General features: G+C 52.4%; 1 protein-coding gene and 1 long non-coding RNA gene across 2 annotated transcripts in view; one reads left to right on the forward strand and one right to left on the reverse strand.

Moving 5' to 3' along the window:
• The window catches only part of TGM2 (transglutaminase 2), a 34,189-nt gene extending 15,984 nt beyond the window's left edge, over positions 1 to 18,205 (reverse strand). The window contains exons 1-6 of the mRNA XM_027977188.3: positions 18,124 to 18,205; positions 14,821 to 15,000; positions 9,736 to 9,978; positions 4,364 to 4,482; positions 2,707 to 2,835; positions 1,542 to 1,719 (exon numbers count right to left, since the gene is read on the reverse strand). Of these exons, the coding sequence (XP_027832989.2) occupies positions 1,542 to 1,719; positions 2,707 to 2,835; positions 4,364 to 4,482; positions 9,736 to 9,978; positions 14,821 to 15,000; positions 18,124 to 18,133 (859 nt within the window). The 5' untranslated portion in view covers positions 18,134 to 18,205. The remainder of the gene's footprint in view (positions 1 to 1,541; positions 1,720 to 2,706; positions 2,836 to 4,363; positions 4,483 to 9,735; positions 9,979 to 14,820; positions 15,001 to 18,123) is intronic.
• Positions 1,718 to 5,560, forward strand: LOC121816220 (uncharacterized). Its single transcript, XR_006055697.2, has 2 exons — positions 1,718 to 1,859; positions 2,608 to 5,560. It is a non-coding gene; the product is annotated as an uncharacterized LOC121816220 (long non-coding RNA).
• Positions 18,206 to 19,546: the final 1,341 nt, after the last annotated feature.

The following is a 19,546-nucleotide window of genomic DNA, read 5'->3' on the forward strand; positions in this document are numbered from 1 at the left end:
AGGTAACGAGGAGGCAGGAGGTCAATTGGCATCTATAGACCACAGAATCCTGCTCAAATAGTGGTGTTGGGTGTTCCTGACAGAAGGGATTATGCATGCTTTTTCCCTTTCATTTTTTAATATACTTTTAAGTAAAATGTAAAAGCAACATATTCTCAGGGTAAGATAAAGAAAGTAACATCTAAAAAAAGAAGTGAAGCAGAAAGGCCTACTAAATACAATCTGTAGGACTTTTGTTTTACTTTTAGTTTTGATGAGGTTGAGTCTCTGCGATGGGGGAGAGTCAGGAATGTGAACTTTGCCCAGTGCCTGCCATCAATCAGGGCAAAAACTTCCCCGAAGGCCCCAGATTCAGGTCAGGAGATGAGAGAGCCCTGGGAGGAGGGAGGAAGGAGCAGCTGTGACCTTCCACCTCTTGCCTGGTTCTTGTGCCTTTTGGCCTGGGTAGGGACACTCCCCACTCTCTGCTGCCCGTGGGGAGAGCTGGTGTTTCAATTCCAGGCCTTACCCCATCACGACAAGTTTTAGAGTACAGACTGCAGGCTGGAGGAGGCTTGTCCCCACTGACCCAGGAGCAAGGCTCCACTCCTGTCCCCGGGGATGGGGTCCCTCGGGGGCCTCATCCTCACAGTCTAAGACCAGGAGGCTGTGCCTGAAGCGGGCCCACCTGGTTCCATTCCTGGCTGTGCAGATCACCAGCTTTGTGACCTTGGCCAAGCCACTTCTCCTCTCTGAGCCTCCACTTCCTCCTCTAAGAGGAGCTAATAATAGCAGCTTGTCGGGATGCTGTAATGATTCAGAGAGGGATGGGTGTGAGCAGTCTGGCAGAACAGAAAAGTGTGTCACTGTGCCCGTCACTGCAAATATCTGTCCAATTACTGTTGGCCAACTAACGGACACAGAGAAGATGTCCCAGGATCCAGCTGAGGAATCCCAGATGTCCCTGGAAACCCCGAAACCCAACCTAACCTGACTGACTGTGCTAAGTGACCTCCCCTGGGTCCTAAGAGCTCCCTGTGACTTAGGTTAGTTACCACTGTCTCCGTTTTACAGGTGAGGAAACTGAGGCCTGGAGACCCCGATTCTCTTGCCCAGGGATCAGAGGCAGAGCTGGGATTCAAACCGGGAAGTCCAACTCCAGTCCCTGGGCTGATCCACTATTCAACTCCCTGCAGAAACCCCACAGCTGGGACTTCCCTGGTGGTCCAGTGGCTATGACTCTGAGCTCCCAATGCAGGGGGCTGGGCTTTGATCTGTGGTCAGGGAATTAGACCCCACATGCTGCAACTAAAGAGTTTAAGTGTCATAACTAAAGGTCCTGCATGTTGCAACTAAGGCCTGGTGCAGCCAAATAAATATAAATATTAAAAAAGAGAAGAAACCCCATAATCACCGGGGTCAGACGTCCTGTTACTTGACCAAGTTTTCCCAGGATCTGTTACACATCAGGCCTGGGAGAAGGCCACAGGGACCCTGACTCAGCCTTAGTTCCTGGAAGCCGAGGGCGGTTCCAGGCCCCGCCACGTCCACCTGCCACTCACCGGTGCAGGCCACAGCTGCAAACACCCAGCACTGGCCATACTTGACACGCTGGCAGCCATCTTCCTTCCAACGCCGCAGGATGTCCACGCTGCCGATCCAGAACATGGGGCTGATGCCGTCCCCGTAGTTGTTGTCCCAGCGCCCCAGCAGCACGCCCTGGTCATCATTGCAGTTGACCTGTGACCCACGAGAGCATCAGAGGGACCAAGTCTGGGGTTAGTGACGGCTGTGATAGAGTGGGCACGAACTCAGCACGTGGTGAAAGGCAGCGGAGGGGCGTTCCAGGTTGAAGGAGCAGCAGGTGCAAAGATCCCGAGGTATGACTGATGGGGAGGTTGGAGATAGGAGTGGCGGTGGGAGAGGAGGTGGAGAGGGGTCAGGGTCATGAGGATGATGCTGGGGATGTGAATGTGTGCGGGGGCTGGCAGGCGGCATGATCTGAGTTTTACAGAGGCTGTTCTGACCCTGCCCAGATGGTGACATTGCCCTCAGACTCTCAGCATCCTGCTGCCCTGGCCCTGAGCCAAGCAGGGTCTGGCCCCGCCCCCTCTGCAGCCCACCTGCAACCCTCCCCAACCACCGCCACCCCCCCACCACCACCCCTTTGCTCTCTGTTCCGGTCACACTGGCCTCCTTTCTGCTCCTCAAATCTGCCAGTCATCCCTCCTCGGGGAACCTGTGCACAAGCGGTCCCCTCTGCCTGGGACGCTCTTCTCCTCCCAGTTACATCAGCTCAAGAATCATCACTTAGGGAAGTCCCCCAGTCCTCCACTGCGGTTGCACCCTGTGGTCAGACACTATCACACGTCTGGCTCTGAGAGTGCATTGCAACATGACTGGGCGCTCACATGATCCTGTGGTTAACTCCTGTCTTCTCTCACACTCCCTAGAATGGAAGCTCTAGGAAGTGAGAGACCATTCATGTCTTCCACCTGCTTTTCCCTGGTGCCTGGGACATGGGTAGCACTTGATAAATACCTGCTGGGTGAATGAATGAATGAATTGCTTTGCGGGACCACACGGCCTTACCCTCATTTGTGTACATCTTGTCTGTCCAAATACAAGGTCTCCTAGCTGAGACTCATCATCTCCCAGGTTTCCCCAGCCGTGACAGCCCAGGGCCTGGTCTCCATTATCACCTGAGGCGGGCCTGCACTCACTCACCATGCCGCTCACCACCCGGCCCACATAGACCGGACTACTGCGGCGGGAGCAGTCTCGGCCGGCATTCTTCAGGAACTTGGGGTTGACGTCCAGGAGCATCAGGCAGATGTCTAGGATCCCGTCTTCAAACTGTGTCAGAGGAAAGAAGGGAGGATGAGGGAGCTGAGAAGTCACCTCCTCCAGGAAGCCTGTCTTGAAGTCCAGCGGCTGTGGGAACCCCCCTGTTCTGTCTCACACATCACACCTGGAGGCTCGGGTTGGGTCTGTCACATTGCTGTGGTGCCAGCTTTCCTGGCCCAGGAAAGGGGGGGAGGTGGGATGGGATGATGACTGAGTGTATGAGAAAGGGGGTGGGGTGTGCCTGCATCCAGACTTGGTGGGGGTGCAGGGGAGGCGGGGGTCCTGGGAACTTGGAGTAGAAGGAAAGCCCAGAGTCCCTGGAGCTTGACTGCCCTCAGTCACCTCAGGCCCAGCCACTGCCCTCCCTGCCCCCACAGCCAAACCTTCACTTCCCTAAAGCCTGACTCACCCCGCAGAGCTGATAAGTGTCCCTCCTCCCCCACCCCCACACCCTGCGCTGATTGGAACCAAAGTATAAATTGCAAAGATGTAAATCTAATCTCATCACTCATCTCCACTGCCCCCAGAGTAAGATGGAGACTTCCCTGCAAGGCCCTTCATGATCGGTGTCCCACTCCATCCTAACCTCACCTCTCACCACTCTCAACCGCACTCACTCTGCTCCAGGGCTTTTGCACATGCTGTTTCCTTTGCTTGGAATGTTCTTTCTGTCCCTCTCTCTATGACTCACACCTTCTCATCCTTGCAGCTTAGGTGCTGTCTTTATCAAAATCTCTCATTGTCACCATCCCTCAGACCACTTCAGTCACATTCAAAGGCTCGCAGGTCTGTTCCCGGCTCTCTGCGTCTGTGGCCTTGCCCCAAATCAGGCCTTATCACAGGCCTCCCTCCATGACTTAGAGCAGTCCCCCCTGGCTTGACCCATTCATTCTTCAACTCCCTATTGCCATCGCCCTGACATTCAGGGCTGTTCACAGCTTGAATACTGTGGACTTCTCCCAGGTCATCTCCTGGGGCCCCATCTCATACAAGTGCTCCCCTAGCTGCAGGACACTTCTTAGGCACAACGTAAACTTTCCCACCTCTGTGCTTTCTGCTCATGCTATTCCCTAGGACACTGCGCACCAGTATGTTAAAAATGTATTTTAACGCAAATGTTTCTGGCAATTTAGACATATAATTCGAGTTTGAGAACCACTAATTCAGACAATGGTTTAAAGCCCCTCTCAGTACATGCCTAGCACAGTCAGTGCTCTCCAAGTGCTGCCCACTATTTTGCTATGGCCGTGAATGGCTCCCTCCTCCCTCCTGGAGTACTCGCCAGCCCCACAGCTCCTACAGGCTCTCTGCCTCTGAGCTGCCGCTCCCACAGTGCACAGCACCATCCTTTGCTGTGTGACCTCAGGCCTGGCCTGGGCCTTCTCTGAGCCACCAGCCATTTCAGAGCCCTTGAATCCTTGACAGTATGGGGTGGGTGACTCTGAGACTTTGCTTACACTTTCTGATTTTGTCTCAGACCCAGGGCCCAACTTACAGCAAGCCAGAGATGGTTAGGAGGGGCAGAGTGTGGCCCTACCTGCCCAAAATTCCAAGGTATGCTCTTGATGAACTTGGCTGAGCCCTGGTAGATGAAGCCTTGCTGGGTAAGGATGTATTCTTGCCGCTCCTCATCTGAGTTCAGGTACACAGCATCCGCTGTGGGTAAAAAGGAAAAGGCCTCAATTCAGCATCCGGCAAGGCCCAGGTTCCCCACAGACATGGCACCTGGGGTGCCAACCCTTCAGGGCCAGGGCAGCTCCCCAGAGGCCATTCTCTCTTTAAGTCAGAAAAACTAACTCATTAATTAATAATCTCATACCAATAAGATAAAGTATTATCAGTTGGTGATAACAATGGCTGTCTTTTATCCAACACTTGCCACCTGCCAGGACCTGTGATAAATGTAATGACATAAGTTAACTTGTTTAACCTCCACCAAAGCCTCACATGGAAGGTATCCTTGGAAGCCCCATTTTACAGATGGCAAAACTGAGGCTTGAGACTATTTTACGAATGGGAAAATCACACCAGCACAAGAGACAGAGGAGCACTGACCGGGGCCAGGAGTCAGGAATCCCCTAGCTCTGAGTAGGGGATTTTTGCTGTATGACTCTGGGCAGCTCACTTCTCCTACCACCTGACTGTGTTTCCTGAAAGTCAAATGTGATCACAGAACAGGAAGGTGCTTTGCAAGCTGAAGCCCTGAGACGGTGTGAGGAAGGAGCATGATTCAGAGAAAGTTAATGCAAGGTTGCTGCAACTCAGAGGAAGCAGATCTGTCCAGCCTGGGGGTCAGGTGGCATCTGAAGGTTGCCTTGATGACATTCTAAGCAGAGGACTAGAGATGGGCGGTGCAGCTGCTGGAAAATGGACGATACTTAGTTCCCTGTGGCTTGTGACGACAGAAGAGGGCCTGAGGCGGTGGGACCAGCCGGAGGGCAAAGGTTAGTCCAACTTTTCCAATTCCCACTCACAAGTGAAGAAATTAAGACTGGGAAGGGGAAATCCAGAGCCATTGTATGGCTTTGATCAGTCCTAGGCATTTTTGCCTCCATGGGCTCCTTCCTCCATTAAAGAAAATCTTTTTGTAATATATTTTTTGACTGCATTGGTATAACGCTGGATCTTCCTAACCCAGGGATTGAATCCAGGTCTCCTGCATTGGCAGGAGGAGTCTTTGTCTTCTGAGCCACCAGGGAAGCCCAAATAAATTAACATTATATGTGAAAACATATTCTCTGGCCTGAACCTCTTTTTTTTCTTGGTCTTCTGATTTTTTTTTTTTTGACAGTATAATTTTTTTTTTTTAATTTTAATTAGAAATGAACACATTTTCACGGGTCCCTAATAGTATGGTGGACCCAGTCAGCATGCCTACTGAAATCAGCCTGGGGAAACATGTCCAGTGCCTGGGGAAGCGGCTGCCTGGCCCCTCAGACCCCTGGGCCCCTCTACAGCAACAGGCAGGCAGCCCCTGCCTGCACCACCTGGAGGAAAACAAATGTGAAAGTGGCTGAGCACCTTATGCATCCTGCCAGGAGGCTTGGGCGGGCGATTGCGCAATGAACACCAGTCTTCAGATAAATGAGCTATGTGACTGTAAACCAGCTGGTGGTGTGGGAGGAAGAATCTGAGAGAAGGAAAAGGCCGTGGTATTTCCCCATCCAGTGGGAGGGTCAGCACATGTTGAACTGTCCCCACCTCAGCCCAGGAGGCTGGGACTATGATGTCCCCACTCAGGTCTCTGGCTGGTAAAGATGGAGGTCTTGGGGATGCTCCCTTGGGATCCTGACCATGCTGAAACTCAGGGACCAGAGGCCCCCAGGTCATGGGCAGATGCTGCCCTCTCCCCCAAGAGGGAGAGCAGTTTCCTCCCTTAGCGCCCCACACCCCCACGCAGCCCAACTTCCTATCTCCTTATTTCCAGCTCCCCCCACCCTCCGGGATGTTGCTCCCTTTAGTCATTGTGGTGCTTGGCTGGCTGCCACCCCATCCCTCCGGGCAGGGAAGAGGCAAGGCCACAGGGAGGGGTCATCCCCCAGAACCTCACTGCCCGTTCCTTGAACTCTGAAACCCCACGGCGATGGGATTGGGGAGGGGCACTGCCAAGTGTCTGCCCCAGGGGCAGGGTCGCCAACTACCTGTAAGTTCACACACTGATTAAAATAAAAATGAGCAGACAGTGTGACCAGCAATGCCACTTCTGTCCTGAGAAACCATTTGGTGTGGCCACAGGGCATGTGAGCAAGAAAACTCCTCCCTGTGATAAGCCATAGGGAACCAACTCAAATCTGTGGATGGGAGCCAGATGGCAAGGCCCGGGGCACTTGCAGCTCTTAAAAAGGATGAACAGTGACTTTCCTGGTGGTGTAGTGGTTAAGACCCCGCACTTCCAATGCAAAGGACCCAGGTTCAATCCCTGTTTGGGGAACAAGATCCTACATGCCACAACTAAGAGTCTGTATGCCACAGCTTAAGATTCTGCACACCACGACAAAAAGACTGAAGATCCTGCAGGCCACCACTAAGACCCGGTGCAGCCAAATAAATAAACCGAACAAAAACGAAACAACAACAAATATATGCAAACTGTGTGGAAAGAGCCTCAAGACGGTAGAGGGAGAAAAAAAAATCCCAAGTTGTAGGCTGATGTATACAATGGGGATTCTTTAATGTTTAAGACAGGGAAATCCATAACGCAATGATGTCTTCTACAACATGATCAATATAATTAACACTGATGTATGTTACATATGAACATTCTTAAGAGAATAAATCCTGAGTTCTTACCATAAGGAAAATATTTTTTGCTTTAATTTTGTATGTATATGAGATGATGGATATTCATTAAAATTATTGTGATAATCATTTCATGATGCATGTAAGTCAAATCATTATGCTATACACCTTAAGCTTATACAGTGTTGTACGTAAATTATATCTCAATAAAACTGGAAGAAAAAAAATACAGTGATGTCTCCAGATACAAACACTGAATCTAAGGAGATAAGCCCTTTAGAGACAGCTAACAATGGTGTTTCCTAAGGAGGGGAGTGAAGGATGGGAGGCTATCTCTCTGTAGTGCTTGAAGCTTTTAGAAAGAGGGTATTCTCATATCTTACTGTTATAATTAAAAGTAAAAGCCAGGGCTTCCCTGGTGGCTCAGTGGTAAAGAATCGACCTGCCAATGCAGGGGTTTGATCCCTGATCCGGGATGATCCCACATGCCAGGGAGCAACTAAGCCCGTGTGTCACAACTACTAAGCCCGTGCTTTAGAGCCCAGGAACCACAACTATTGAAGCCAGCGAGCCTAGAGCCCGTGCTCCCCAATAAGAGAAGCCACCTCAGTGAAAAGCCCACGCACCGCAACTATGAATAGAAAGTAGCCCCCACTCTCTGCAGCTACAGAAAAGCCCGTGCGACAAGGAAGACCCAGCGCAGCCAAAACGAAATGAAAAAAAGAAAGAACAGCCAGAGCATATAAAAGAGAAAATAAAAAATCTTTCTGTTCAAAGAAAATGCCCCCAGATGGAGAAGAAAAATAAATAAATAAATAAAGCAGTGGCCCAGTAGGAGGCTGGTGGTCTGGAGGTCTGGTCTGGCCCAGTAGGAGGCCAGAATTTCTGTTCTGGGGCTGGGCTTCAAGGAGGGAAGTCCATCACCAAGCTGGGCCTGCCCACATGGCCCCTCTCTCTGCCTGGCTAGGTATGAGTAGCAGCAGTATTGTTAGTTGCTCAGTGATGTCCGACTCTTTGCAACCCCATTGACTCTTTGCAAACCCCCTCCTCTTTCCTGCTCCAGACAGACTCAGCTCTTTCCCTGATTCTCTGGTTTTGTCCGGCATCCGCCAACTTACTTCTTGAAGGAGCTGCCAAAAGCCACTTATCTCTAAGCCTCAGTTTCCTGTCTGTAAAACAAGGATGCTAATCTCTGCTCCTGGGGGTTGTTGAGCTGCTGCTGCTAAGTCACTTCAGTCATGTCCGACTCTGTGCGACCCCATAGATGGTAGCCCACCAGGCTCCCCGTCCTTGGGATTCTCCAGACAAGAACACTGGAGTGGGTTGCAATTTCCTTCTCCAATGCATGAAAGTGAAAAGTGAAAGTGAAGTCGATCAGTCATGTCCGACCCTCAGTGACCCCATGGACTGCAGCCTTCCAGGCTCCTTCATCCATAGGATTTTCCAGGCAAGAGTACTGGAGTGGGGTACCATTGGGTTGTTGAGAGCAACCATTAAAAGAGTGTATAAAGGGGTCTCCCTGGCAGCTCAATGGTAAAGGTCCAGGAAAATCCCACCTGCCATGAGACGACTAAGCCTGTGCACCGCAACTCCCGAGGCTGCACCCTACAGAGTCTGAGAGCTGCAACTATGGGCCCCCCGTGCTGCAGTGAAGCAACTACTGAAGCCCGCATGCCTAGAACCTGTGCTTTAAGCCACTGCAATGAGAAGGCACCCCAACAAAGGGTGGCCCCTGCTCATTGCAACTAGAGAAACTAGCCTCACAGCAACAAGGACCCAGCACAGCCAAAAATAAATAAATAAAGATATATTTCAAAAATAGAAATCAAAAGAGAAGTTAAAAAAAAATGGCGATAGTGATACTTTATTTTAAAAAATAAAAGAGTGTATAAGGAGCACTTAGGTGGCCAAACTGCTCCTGCACACCTCTTCTGGGTACCCCATCCCTCCATCTCCCTGCTTCTCTTCCCCAAGCCAATCTGGTGAGATTTAAAACAGAGCCCCACAAAACAGAACCAGATATGAGGCCATGGCCCTGGGCCTCCACTGGACAGTCCTTTCCTGAATGGGGCTTCTGAACCCAGGCCACCTCCAGGCAAGGTGGAATCCCTTTGTAGCTGTGTGCTGTGTTTAGTCGCTCAGTTGTGATGACTCTTTGCAACCCCATGACTCTTAGCCCATCAGGCTCCTCTGTCCATGGAATTTTCCAGGCAAGAATACTGGAGTGGGTTGCCATGTCCTCCTCCAGGGGATCTTTCCAACCCATGGATTGAACCCAGGTCTCCTGCATTGCAGGTGGATTCTTTACCATCTGAGCCACCAGAGAAGCCCAAGAATACTGGAGTGGGTAGCCTCAACCCAGGAATCAAACCAGGGTCTCCCGCATTGCAGGTGGATTCTTTACCCTCTGAGCTACCAGGGAAGCCCATGTAGCTGTGTAGACTGGGGCAAGTCATTTTGCTTCTGCGAGCCTGTCCCCACCTCTATAAATGGGAATGATGAGAGTTCTGACATCATGAAGTCTTAGAAGGCTAGAGCCTCATTCAGTCCACCTGGATGTCTCTGCTGCCCCATCTTCCGCCCACCACCCCCCTGCCACCAAGTGGTTCCCATGGGTGGGTCCAGCCCTGCCCATCTTCCCATCCTGCCCGTGGATACAGTGCAGCTCACCTGGACACCAGCTGTTGAAGAGCAGGGTGAACTGAGCCAGCATGAAACTGGAGCCCTGGTAGCCGGTGGAGGCCTCCAAGCTGAGGCGGTAATGGCCAATAGGGGCATTGGCCGGGGTGCTGAACTGCAGCGAGAGGGTGCTGTCTTGCTGGTCCACTACCACCGCTGCCCAGGCCCCCTCCTCCATAGCATCGGACAGCCTGAAGAGGGCCTTGGTCCCGGTCTCCTCACTGGGGTCTGGGCCTGCAGAGGAAGAAAGCAGTGGGCCATGAGCCAGGGGTGGTGAGGGAGGGTGAGCACCAAGCCTGGCAGGGGCAGAGCACACTCCTGGGGGTGCCCTGGGCCTGGGTGTGAGGCCCAGAAGGAACTTGGAGGAGTGGTTTCATCTCTCTGAGCCTTGGCTTCTTCATCTGGGGACTGGACTCCAAAATGTACAGGCTGGTTTTGTGGGAATGCACAAAAAGTGGCAGGCACACAGCATGTCCTCAGTCTCCTGGGAGCAGGGACAGCGTGGCCTGGGACAGGGTCACAGTGACACTGTTCTGGACTGGTGTGACTTTGAGCAAGAATATCCTCCTCTCTGGGCTCAGTTTGCCCATCTGCAAAATGGACAGGAATGAGGCAAGGTACTCCCCAATGGTCCTCCATTCCCACTTAAATCTTTTATCTGCTGACATCCTGCTTTCTCTTCCAGAAAAAGAAGCCCAGGCTCTGAGTAAAATGGGACCTCAGTCCTCTGAAGTGGCCAGTGGAGCCTGTCTGAGAGCCTGCTTGCTCCTGGCTAGCAGAGGGTGCTGGCCATTATAGATCCAGGTGTCTGTCTCCCCAAAGCCCCCTCCACCTCTTGGCCTCTGTATCTCCACAGGCAACTCTGAAGAGCCAGAACCATCCCTCACCTCCCTGCAGCCTCTGACACTTTACCAAGTGCCCTTAGCACTTCCCGCTTCCCCTGAGACCCCTTGTACAGGTGGAAAAACTGAGGCTCAGAGAGAAGGGCTCTTCCAAGAATGTTCCAGGGGTCTGTGGCAAAGTCAGGATTTGGGCCCAGGTCTCCAGGCCCTGGGGTCCCCACGTTGTCGCTCATTCCCAAAGGGGAGGTTTCCCTAGTTGGGAGGATAGTGTCTCAGGTCTCAGCGTGCTGAGGGCCTGCCTCCCTGGCTCTTTTTCGGGGGGAGGGCAGGGCCCAGATTTTGCAGGCATGTCTGAGTCATAAGGAGGGCGAGGGGGGCCAGTCCCCCCTTCTGGACTTGGGTGGTGGAGAGAAGAAACAGAACTTTCTCTGCCTGGTTGGGCGGCTGCCCGGGAGGGTTTCTGTTTACTCTTCCATCTCCCTCCCTGCCACTCTGCCCATCCACCGCTGACAGTACAGGGGACTGCTCAGTAAGGGGCTACCTGCCAGCCCCGCCCACACCAGGCCCAAATATAACTCTGAACTAACAGGCATGATGTCAGCCTCTGGGTCCCTGAGTGCCAGGAGCCAGCTGTCCTTTAAACACTCCCTGTCTTCCAGAGTTAGCATTTAGGGGAAGAACTGGGCAGCACTGGGGCCCGAGAGCCAGCCTGATCTGGTTCCCCCAATGAGACCTGGAGTGCTGTGTGACCTCGGCTAAGTCATGAGACCTCTCTGATCTGCAATTTTCTCATCAAAGACGAAAACAGGCTTAGACTACATTCCAGGAAAGGTTTGATTCCAGGTCTGAAACTGACTCTGTGACCTTAGACAAGCTATTTAGTGTCTTTGTGCCCCAGTTTCCTCATCTGTAAAATGGGGTCAATTTCAGTACCTCTCATAAGGTCATTGTGAGGCTTAAAGAAGCTGAGGCTTGTAAAGCACATTACAAGGTGCCTGGCATGCAGTAAGCACTCATAAGTAATAGTTAATTATTTACTACTGTCACTACCACCTTCTAAATGACATTTACAGGAATTGGTGAGAGTTCATAGAAAGCATTTAAAGCCATGACTAGCGCAAAGTAATTATTCAGTAAACATGAGCTATCCTCAATGTCATCCAACAAGACCATTACAAATCAGAGTTCTCACACCAAGTAACAGATTTTGAGACTGGAGTGGAATGTAGTAATTGCCTAGCTCAATTGCATCACTTCACAGATATGGAAACTGGGGCTGAGAGTGATAAAGTTGGGGTGAACATACATCCTTGTTTTCTCGGGATAGTCCCATTTTATGCCTGTTGTTGTTGTTTAGGTGGTTAGTCTTTTGTAACCCCATGGACTATAGCCCTCAAGGCTCCTCTCTCCAGGGGTTTTCCCAGGCAAGAATACTGGACTGGGTTGCCATTTGCTTCTCCAGGGGATCTTCCTGACCCAGGGATTGAACCCACATCTCCTGTGTTGCAGGCAGACTCTATCACTGAGTCACCAGGGAAACCCTTTCATGCCTCTGGTCCCAGCATAATTCTTTCATTCATAATCTTTTCATTCTCAGAAGAGACTCTGTTGGGATGATCAATGTCCTGGTTTCCACAGTTACAGGCTGGGCCGGGTCCCATAGTCACTGTCACCACTGACACACCGCCCTTGGGGACTGGCCAGGAAACACTTGCTCTCTGTCCTGTGGCAGCCTTGTACACACACACACACACACACACACACACACACACACACATCCCTTTCTTCTGAGGGGTCCTGGGGGATGGGAAGGGGATGGGCTGTCCCCCAACCCCACCACTGTTCACATAAGCTGGCTTCGAAAATTCCTTGGCTGAGGTTCCATGTGGTACTCTTTGTGGAGCCAGAGTCTCCACAGAGATCCCACTGGGCATAAATGACCCTGGAGACCTGGAGGGGTCCTGGCCTCTATCCTGACCACAGCAGTGAGGGGCTGGGTGGGGTGGATGAGGGGAAGCTTCCAGAGTCAAGCCTGCTATTAGCCTCATAAGGGTTCTTTTCACTGTTCCAGGCTGACCTCACTGTCACCCCTCCACCCTCAAACCCTGGCCTCCCTTGTGGGGGAAGTAGAGCTTTAGTTCATAAAAACGATGGTGCTTGTCTGCTGTGGTCTGTACCCCACAACAGGCCTGTCTGGCCTTGAAGTGTCAGGGTGAGATGCTCAGCATCTGGGCATGGGTGGCATCAGGCCACACACTCCATTCTCTGGGTGACCTTCACCAGTTCTCTCCCCTCTCTGGTCCTCAGTTTCCCTAAAGAGGCAGGAGAAGTGGATCACAGGCTAGAATGTTCTAACACCAAAGCGGGGTGCCTGGGCCAGGCTCGGCCAGAGGCTGACCCAAGCCAGGCCTTGAGGCGGGAAGCTTGGCTTCCTGGCATTGTCACTCAGCTTCTTCAGCCCACGAGAGGGTCCTGGTAGCTCAGACAGGGAAATCAAGAGCACCCAGAGATACAGTGCCTTCTATGGTTGCCCTGGGGGCTGCGGAAGTTAGCAGGGCAGGTTGGTGATGGCTTGAGATAAGTTGGCAGAGACCAGAGAACAGAGATTAGCTGCTGGAGTAAGAAGGTCAGCTGCCTGCCTCCCGTTGCGGTCCCAACCCTGAACTAGGGGCCTCATTACCTAGCACCAGGCTGCCTAGACAAATGCAAAAGAAGGAAGAAGAAACCAGACACGTTGAGAGTAAAGAAGGGGAAAAAAGGTGGGAAATTCCCATACCAGCAGTTCAATGACCATCTATTTCACAGAAGAATAAACCAAGGCCAGCAGACCCTTGTGGTGAGCAAGTAGATGTCTCTGCTCTCAGATCACAGCAACAAAAAGCCTCAATTCTGGGGTCAGGGTTTGAATCCTGCTGTGTGATCTGGGCAAGTAAATTGACCTTTCTGAGCATGAGTGTTCCCATCTGTAAAATGGGGGCTAGTTACGCATTCAGAACAGAAGCATTCTGGATAAGTATACTTACACCACAGATGTGATTCTCCCCAGCCCAAGCCTGACTCTTCTCAGGGCACCACCCCCAGCCCTTAAGTTCCACAGATTCAGGCTTCCACTTTACAGAAGGGGAAACTGAGACTGGAAAGATGGGAAACTTGCCAGAGGCCCCTCAGGTCTATAGAATGAACCCCAAGGCTGCTGGTTGTGAGTGTGTGTTGGGGGGGATGCCCCCGGTTAGTAGGTGTGTCCCTGCCAGAAGAGAAAGGGGAGGGAGGAAAGGGATGGAGGGGATATCCGTAGCAGGTCTGCAGGCATTGTGATAAGCTTTATCAAACGGTTTCCCAGGTAATACAAGCATCAGCCTGCTTGCTCTCTGGCCTCAGAGACCTCAGAAAGAGCTAGAGCTGGCCTTTCCCACCCCCAGGCCAGAGTCCCAGCCTGGTGGCCCCTCGCTGACCTCAAGGGAGTGGTTCCCACCAGAAGCCAAACCCAGTGGCATTTAAGGTCACTTTCTATGGCAAACAAAGATGACTGGGCATTGGGTATCTGGGGATGGGGCTGCTGGGGCCTTAATGTCCCTTCACCCATCACTAGAGTCCCTGGAGCAAGATCAGCAACTGCTGTGAACATTTGTAGGGCACTCCCTCATGTCAGGCTCTTTTTACCTAAGGGCCTTCTATTAGGAGTGCTTTAGCTCAGAGAGCCTAAGTAATTCGCCCGAGGTCACACAGCGGGCAGGCAGTCTGGTCCACACCAGAATCCAAGTCTGTGAGTCTGAGGCAGCCTCCTGATGCTTAGAGAAAGAACTATAGCAACACAAAACTGCCCACTCAGAGAGCTAGAGAAAGCTGGGTTCTCTCCACCACCCAGACTCCCTTTGGGTCCGATCCCAGAGGCCTGGTCAGGTTGTGTGGGATTGGAGAAAAAGCTGTTGATAATTGGAAAATTGTTTGGATGTGGGAAAAGGCAGGCAGGATCTTGATGGACCTATGTGCTAGCAAACACCACCCCCACCCCATACCCAACCCTGGTGATAAAAGGTCATCAGGAAGCCAGGCACCCAGGATCACAGACGACATCTCTCCACTCACTGGACCTCAATTCTCTCATCTGTAAAATGGGGTAGTGACTACGGGGAATTTCTCAGGGGAATCAGGAGGAGGAATGGCATCACTTTTCCCATGGTCTGCAGGGGACAATGAAATCACAGAATGGGAAGGGATGGAGGGTAGTACTTACCAGTCATGGCACAGAAAGTGAGGCTGTCCACGCTGGCCTCATAGTTTCGGCCCTCGAAGTGCAGAGTCAGCCAGAAGGGCTGGCCCCGCCGCACCACCAGCCTCTCCCTGCACAGGTCAGCTGTGTGGTGGTCACAGCCATTGACCTCCAGCTCCAGGTCACATCTCTCCAGGACCAGATCTGTAAAGACAGTGAGGGGCTTGAGCCAAGGTTCCATCTCACAGCCAGCTGTGTGCCCCAGGCTCCCTGGACATGGGGTGTTCAGGGCCCTCCTAATCCTCAATTGCAGAAGTTGTGCAACCCTGTTGTGCAGAAGTAAACCAGGCCTAAATGTCCCCAATTCTTTTTTTTTTTTTTTTGGCCATGCCACACTGCTTGCAGGATCTTAGTTCCCTGACCTGGGATCGAACCCAGGCCTGCTACAGTGGAAGCTCAGAGTTTTAACTGGACCACCAGGGAAGTCCTCCCCAACAATCACAGGTTGTGTACACTGGGGCAGGTGGGGAAGGCTCTGCCACCTCCTGGCCGTGGCCCTCAGGCGACTCAGCTCTTCTGGGCTTCACTTTCCCCACCTGAGTTCACAGTGAGAGACAGCAGGACCCAGGGTGGCTGTGAGCCATTTAGCCCAGTGCCTTGCACATAATTAAGTACCTTCTAGATATGGGCTAGTCTGCTGTGACTGGAAGGTTCTTTTGGTAAAAAGTGGGGTGATATTTGGTATTGGTTAGTTACACAGGCTTTGCCTTTTAGGTTTAATTTTCAGTTTCCAGGAAATACAGAGGACCGAGGAACTCATTAAAGTTAGGACCAGGACATGTGTGCTCAGTTGCTTCAGTCATGTCCAACTCTTTGCAATCCTATGGACTATAGCCTGCCAGGCTCCTCCGTCCATGTAATTCACCAGGTAAGAATACTAGAGTGGGTTGCCACGCCCTCCTCCAGGGGATCTTACTGCCCCAGGGATCAAACCTACATCTCCTACATTGCAGGTGGATTGTTTATCCACTGAACCACCTGGGAAGTCCCAGGACCAGCACTCGATCAACAAAATTCACACTCTGGGAAACTACAAGAAAAGTATTTGGTTTCTTTAACCAATAAATTGCAAAACAGAAAGAAATCAAGAAAAAAGACAAGAAAAAAAAGTTGAAGGGATAACCTGTAGACTAAAAGAAACCTACGGCACATTATAACCCACTGCGCTGTATGAGCCTTACTTGGATTTTGATTTGAAAAACTATTTATCACATACAATTGGAAATTTGAACACTGATAGAAAATGGTGATATTAAGGAATTTTTTATTCATGTCTAAAAAAGAGTCCTTATTCACTGGAGAGAAATATTGAAATATTTACAGTTGTACAATGTGAAGTATGGGAAGTGAAAGTGAAAGTCGCTCAGTCATGTTCGACTCTTTGCGACCCCAAGGACTGCAGCATGCCAGGCCTCCCTGTCCATTACCAACTCCTGGAGTTTACTCAAACTCACGTCCATCACATCAGTGATGCCATCCAACCATCTCATCCTCTGTTGTCCCCTTCTCCTCCCGCCTTCAATCTTTCCCAGCATCAGGGTCTTTTCCAATGAGTCGGTTCTTTGCATCAGACACAACTACTATCACTATCTTCACTTCGTAGGGACATTATGCGGCCCCAGGTTTCATGGCAAGCGCAAGACCAAGCTTGGGGATTTGAATCCAGAATCCAGGGCTGTAGAGTCTGGAGCCCAGCCTGGTAACCACCTCACTCACAGCTCAGGATCTGTTGTCCATCTCCCCCCCCCCCCCCCCCCCCCCCCCCCCCACATACTGCATTTTACACCTGGGAGGAGACCTGGGAGGAAGGTGAGGCCCCTGGGATCATAGCAGGAGAGACCGCCACAAGGAGGAACTTCCTGCTGGCCTCCTGGGGTGAAGAAGGAAAACTGCAATTCCAGAGAGCTGATTCAGCAAAGAGGCTCAGGGTGCTGAGTCCAGCAGCATTAGCGTAGGCACGTCCCCCATCATAGAGATCTCACCTCTGAAATTTGTTCTCCCGTGGGAGACCATAGAGAGGTGGTCAGACCCTGGTGTGGGGCAAATGGGGTGCTGTCTCATGCTAATTGTGTGAAGAAGGATTCCCAGAAATTACGCCCAGCTCTAGAGGTGCAGAAACACCAGGGTCTAGGATCATAGTGTTTCTGTACCGAGAAAGGACCTGAGGTCTTCCAGGCCACCGGGATCGCTGTAGGAAGTGACCAGTCTGGCAATGGGGCAGGGGGCTCATCGTAACTGGCCACTCCAGGTCCTCCAGCCCTACTGAGCCCCCCTTTTGGGGACAGAGATGGGAAACTGCCTGGGACACACGTGGCCACCTAGCTGGCTTTCAGTCACGTGTGTTGGGAAGCTGGTTCCCAGAGGGGGACAAAGGTGGCCCGAGAACACACAGCTGGTCAGGCACGGCCATGGTTCCTCCCGCTCATTCCCTCTCCATCTGCCCCGTGTGCCCCTCCAGTGGCCCCTCCGCCCACCCTCCTTCCTGGGGGCTGCAGTGCCAAGGCCACAGGGTGCTGAGCACAGCAGCATTAGTGTGTGTGTGTGTGTGTGGTGTGGTGTGTGTGTGTGTGTGTGTGTGTGTGTGTGTGTGTGTAGGGGGAATGAATTGACCCCTTCTCCACTCCTCTCCTCACAGATGTACCAGTGGCTGGTGTTACTGTCCGTGTTTTACAGGATGGGAAACCGAGACTCAACCAGTGGCCAAGGACAGGGGATGCAGAACTTGCAGGCAGCCTGTGAGAGCAAGCCTGTTCTCAGGCCTCTCCTCCACTGGATGCTAGCAGCTCCTCTCCATCCGCTGAGACCAAGGAGACAGCCAGGCTTGGCTTACATGCCATGAGGGACTAACCAAAGCTCAGTCCCTGAGGCCAGGCCAGCACCCTCTGCACAGCTTCGTGACCAGCGCACAGCAGGGAGCCAGGCTCCACTAACTGAGGACAGCTGACAATGGTCCGTGAACAAGGTACCTTACAGTTTAGAACACACCTTCGTGGTCCATTGCCTCATCTGATCCAGGAGGCAGGGGTTAATGAATATGCCCTGGGGATGGGGAAACTGAGGTCCCAAGCAGAGCCAGAACTGGGGGCCGGGCACTTCTCATCCAGCCCAGCCCTCCTGTTTGTGCTCCAAATCGGGGGCTTAGGGCTTGAGTCCAGCCGGGTCCTGACCCCACTGCACCGGTGGGACCACCAAGACTAGGGAGAGATGGCTGGCCCCTGGACCCCGGGGCACCTGCGCGGCGGCGGCACCCCTGACCCTGACACTCACCCTCGGCCATGGTCAGGTGGTGGCTGTGCTCCTCGGACTGGTGGCAGGACACTCCAAGCGCAGACCACTGGCGGCAGGCAATGCAGAGGCTGAGAGCGAAGTGAACTTATAGCCCGCTCAGGGGCGGGCTGGGGGCGGGGCCGCTCGGGAAGGCGGGGCCGGCGAGGCCGGCTTTGCCCTGTCTGGGTCCACGTGCTTTCCACCAGCCGGCAGGGGCGCGGTGGGAGGCAGGAGCCCAGGGAGGACGGGAGAGGGCTGGGCAAGGGCGCCCTCTGGGGAGGCGGACACGAGCGCAGGGCTGGGACAACAGCCACAGGCAACACAAGCCAGGACACTCAGACGCACCTGGATACACAGTCAGATCTTGGGTGACAGAGACACCTGGATACAGAAACACACACACAGATACAGACACACTGTTGCATCAAGACACACAGGCATACCTGGATACACAGACATGGACCCACAGTCAGGTCAGACCCGGGATCAAGAAGACACACACATCCTCAGATACAGACTCACAGAGACCTAAGGATGTGGACACACAGACAGATACAGCAGATGAATCTGGACACACACAGCTGGTGACATGGACTTAAAATCAGTGACATGCCTGTACATAGACACAGCCAGACACACTTAGACAGGTACCCACTGAGAACCACACAGAAATAAACAGGTGTCCGGAGGCACTCAGCTCCCAGACACACACAGACAACACCCTGTCAGAGGTGGACACAAAATCAGATCGGGGCACCTAGAGACACACAAAGGTGCAGATCCTGGGAGCGGGACACACACACAGACAGGGCCTCATGTACAGACATGCAGACACACCCGCAAAGACAGACATACCACACCTGTCTCTGTAGCAAAACCCAGATATCCCTCTAGCTCATCTGTTCCTCTGTCCCGTGCATCTAATCTAATCACTCATCCGTCCATCGATCCATCCATCATCCACGTACCCCTTCCCCTCTAACTTCCACTGATTATGCTCCTTGCAGGCCCACCCTGTGCCAGAAGGAGACAAAGCCAGTCTCCCAGGGACTCAACCTCTGCCTTCTCACTCCTAGCATCTGGGGGCAGGAGGCATCACCCAGTCTTCTCCCTCTGATCCTCCAGTCTTCTGTGCTTCTTATCCACCATGAGTCCTGAGCAGGAAGGGTCTCTGGGGAGACAGGGGCCTGTGAGCCTCCCCCAACCCTTCTTCCTGAATGGAACTTCCTGAAAGTTCCATATCTATTGATGGATTGGGGCTTACAAAATTGGCCCCAGTTTCCATTCCTGTGTGACAGAGCACAGGGAATAAACCTGTTGTTTCGGTAGATGTTTGTCCCTGAGTCAAATGGACCCTGCCCGGGATCTTAGTGAACAAACACAATGATTTTGGGCCCTGCCAACCCATAAATTTTGGGCCCTG

This window comes from Ovis aries, chromosome 13, assembly GCF_016772045.2.
Source record: "Ovis aries strain OAR_USU_Benz2616 breed Rambouillet chromosome 13, ARS-UI_Ramb_v3.0, whole genome shotgun sequence".
NCBI lineage: Eukaryota > Metazoa > Chordata > Mammalia > Artiodactyla > Bovidae > Ovis > Ovis aries.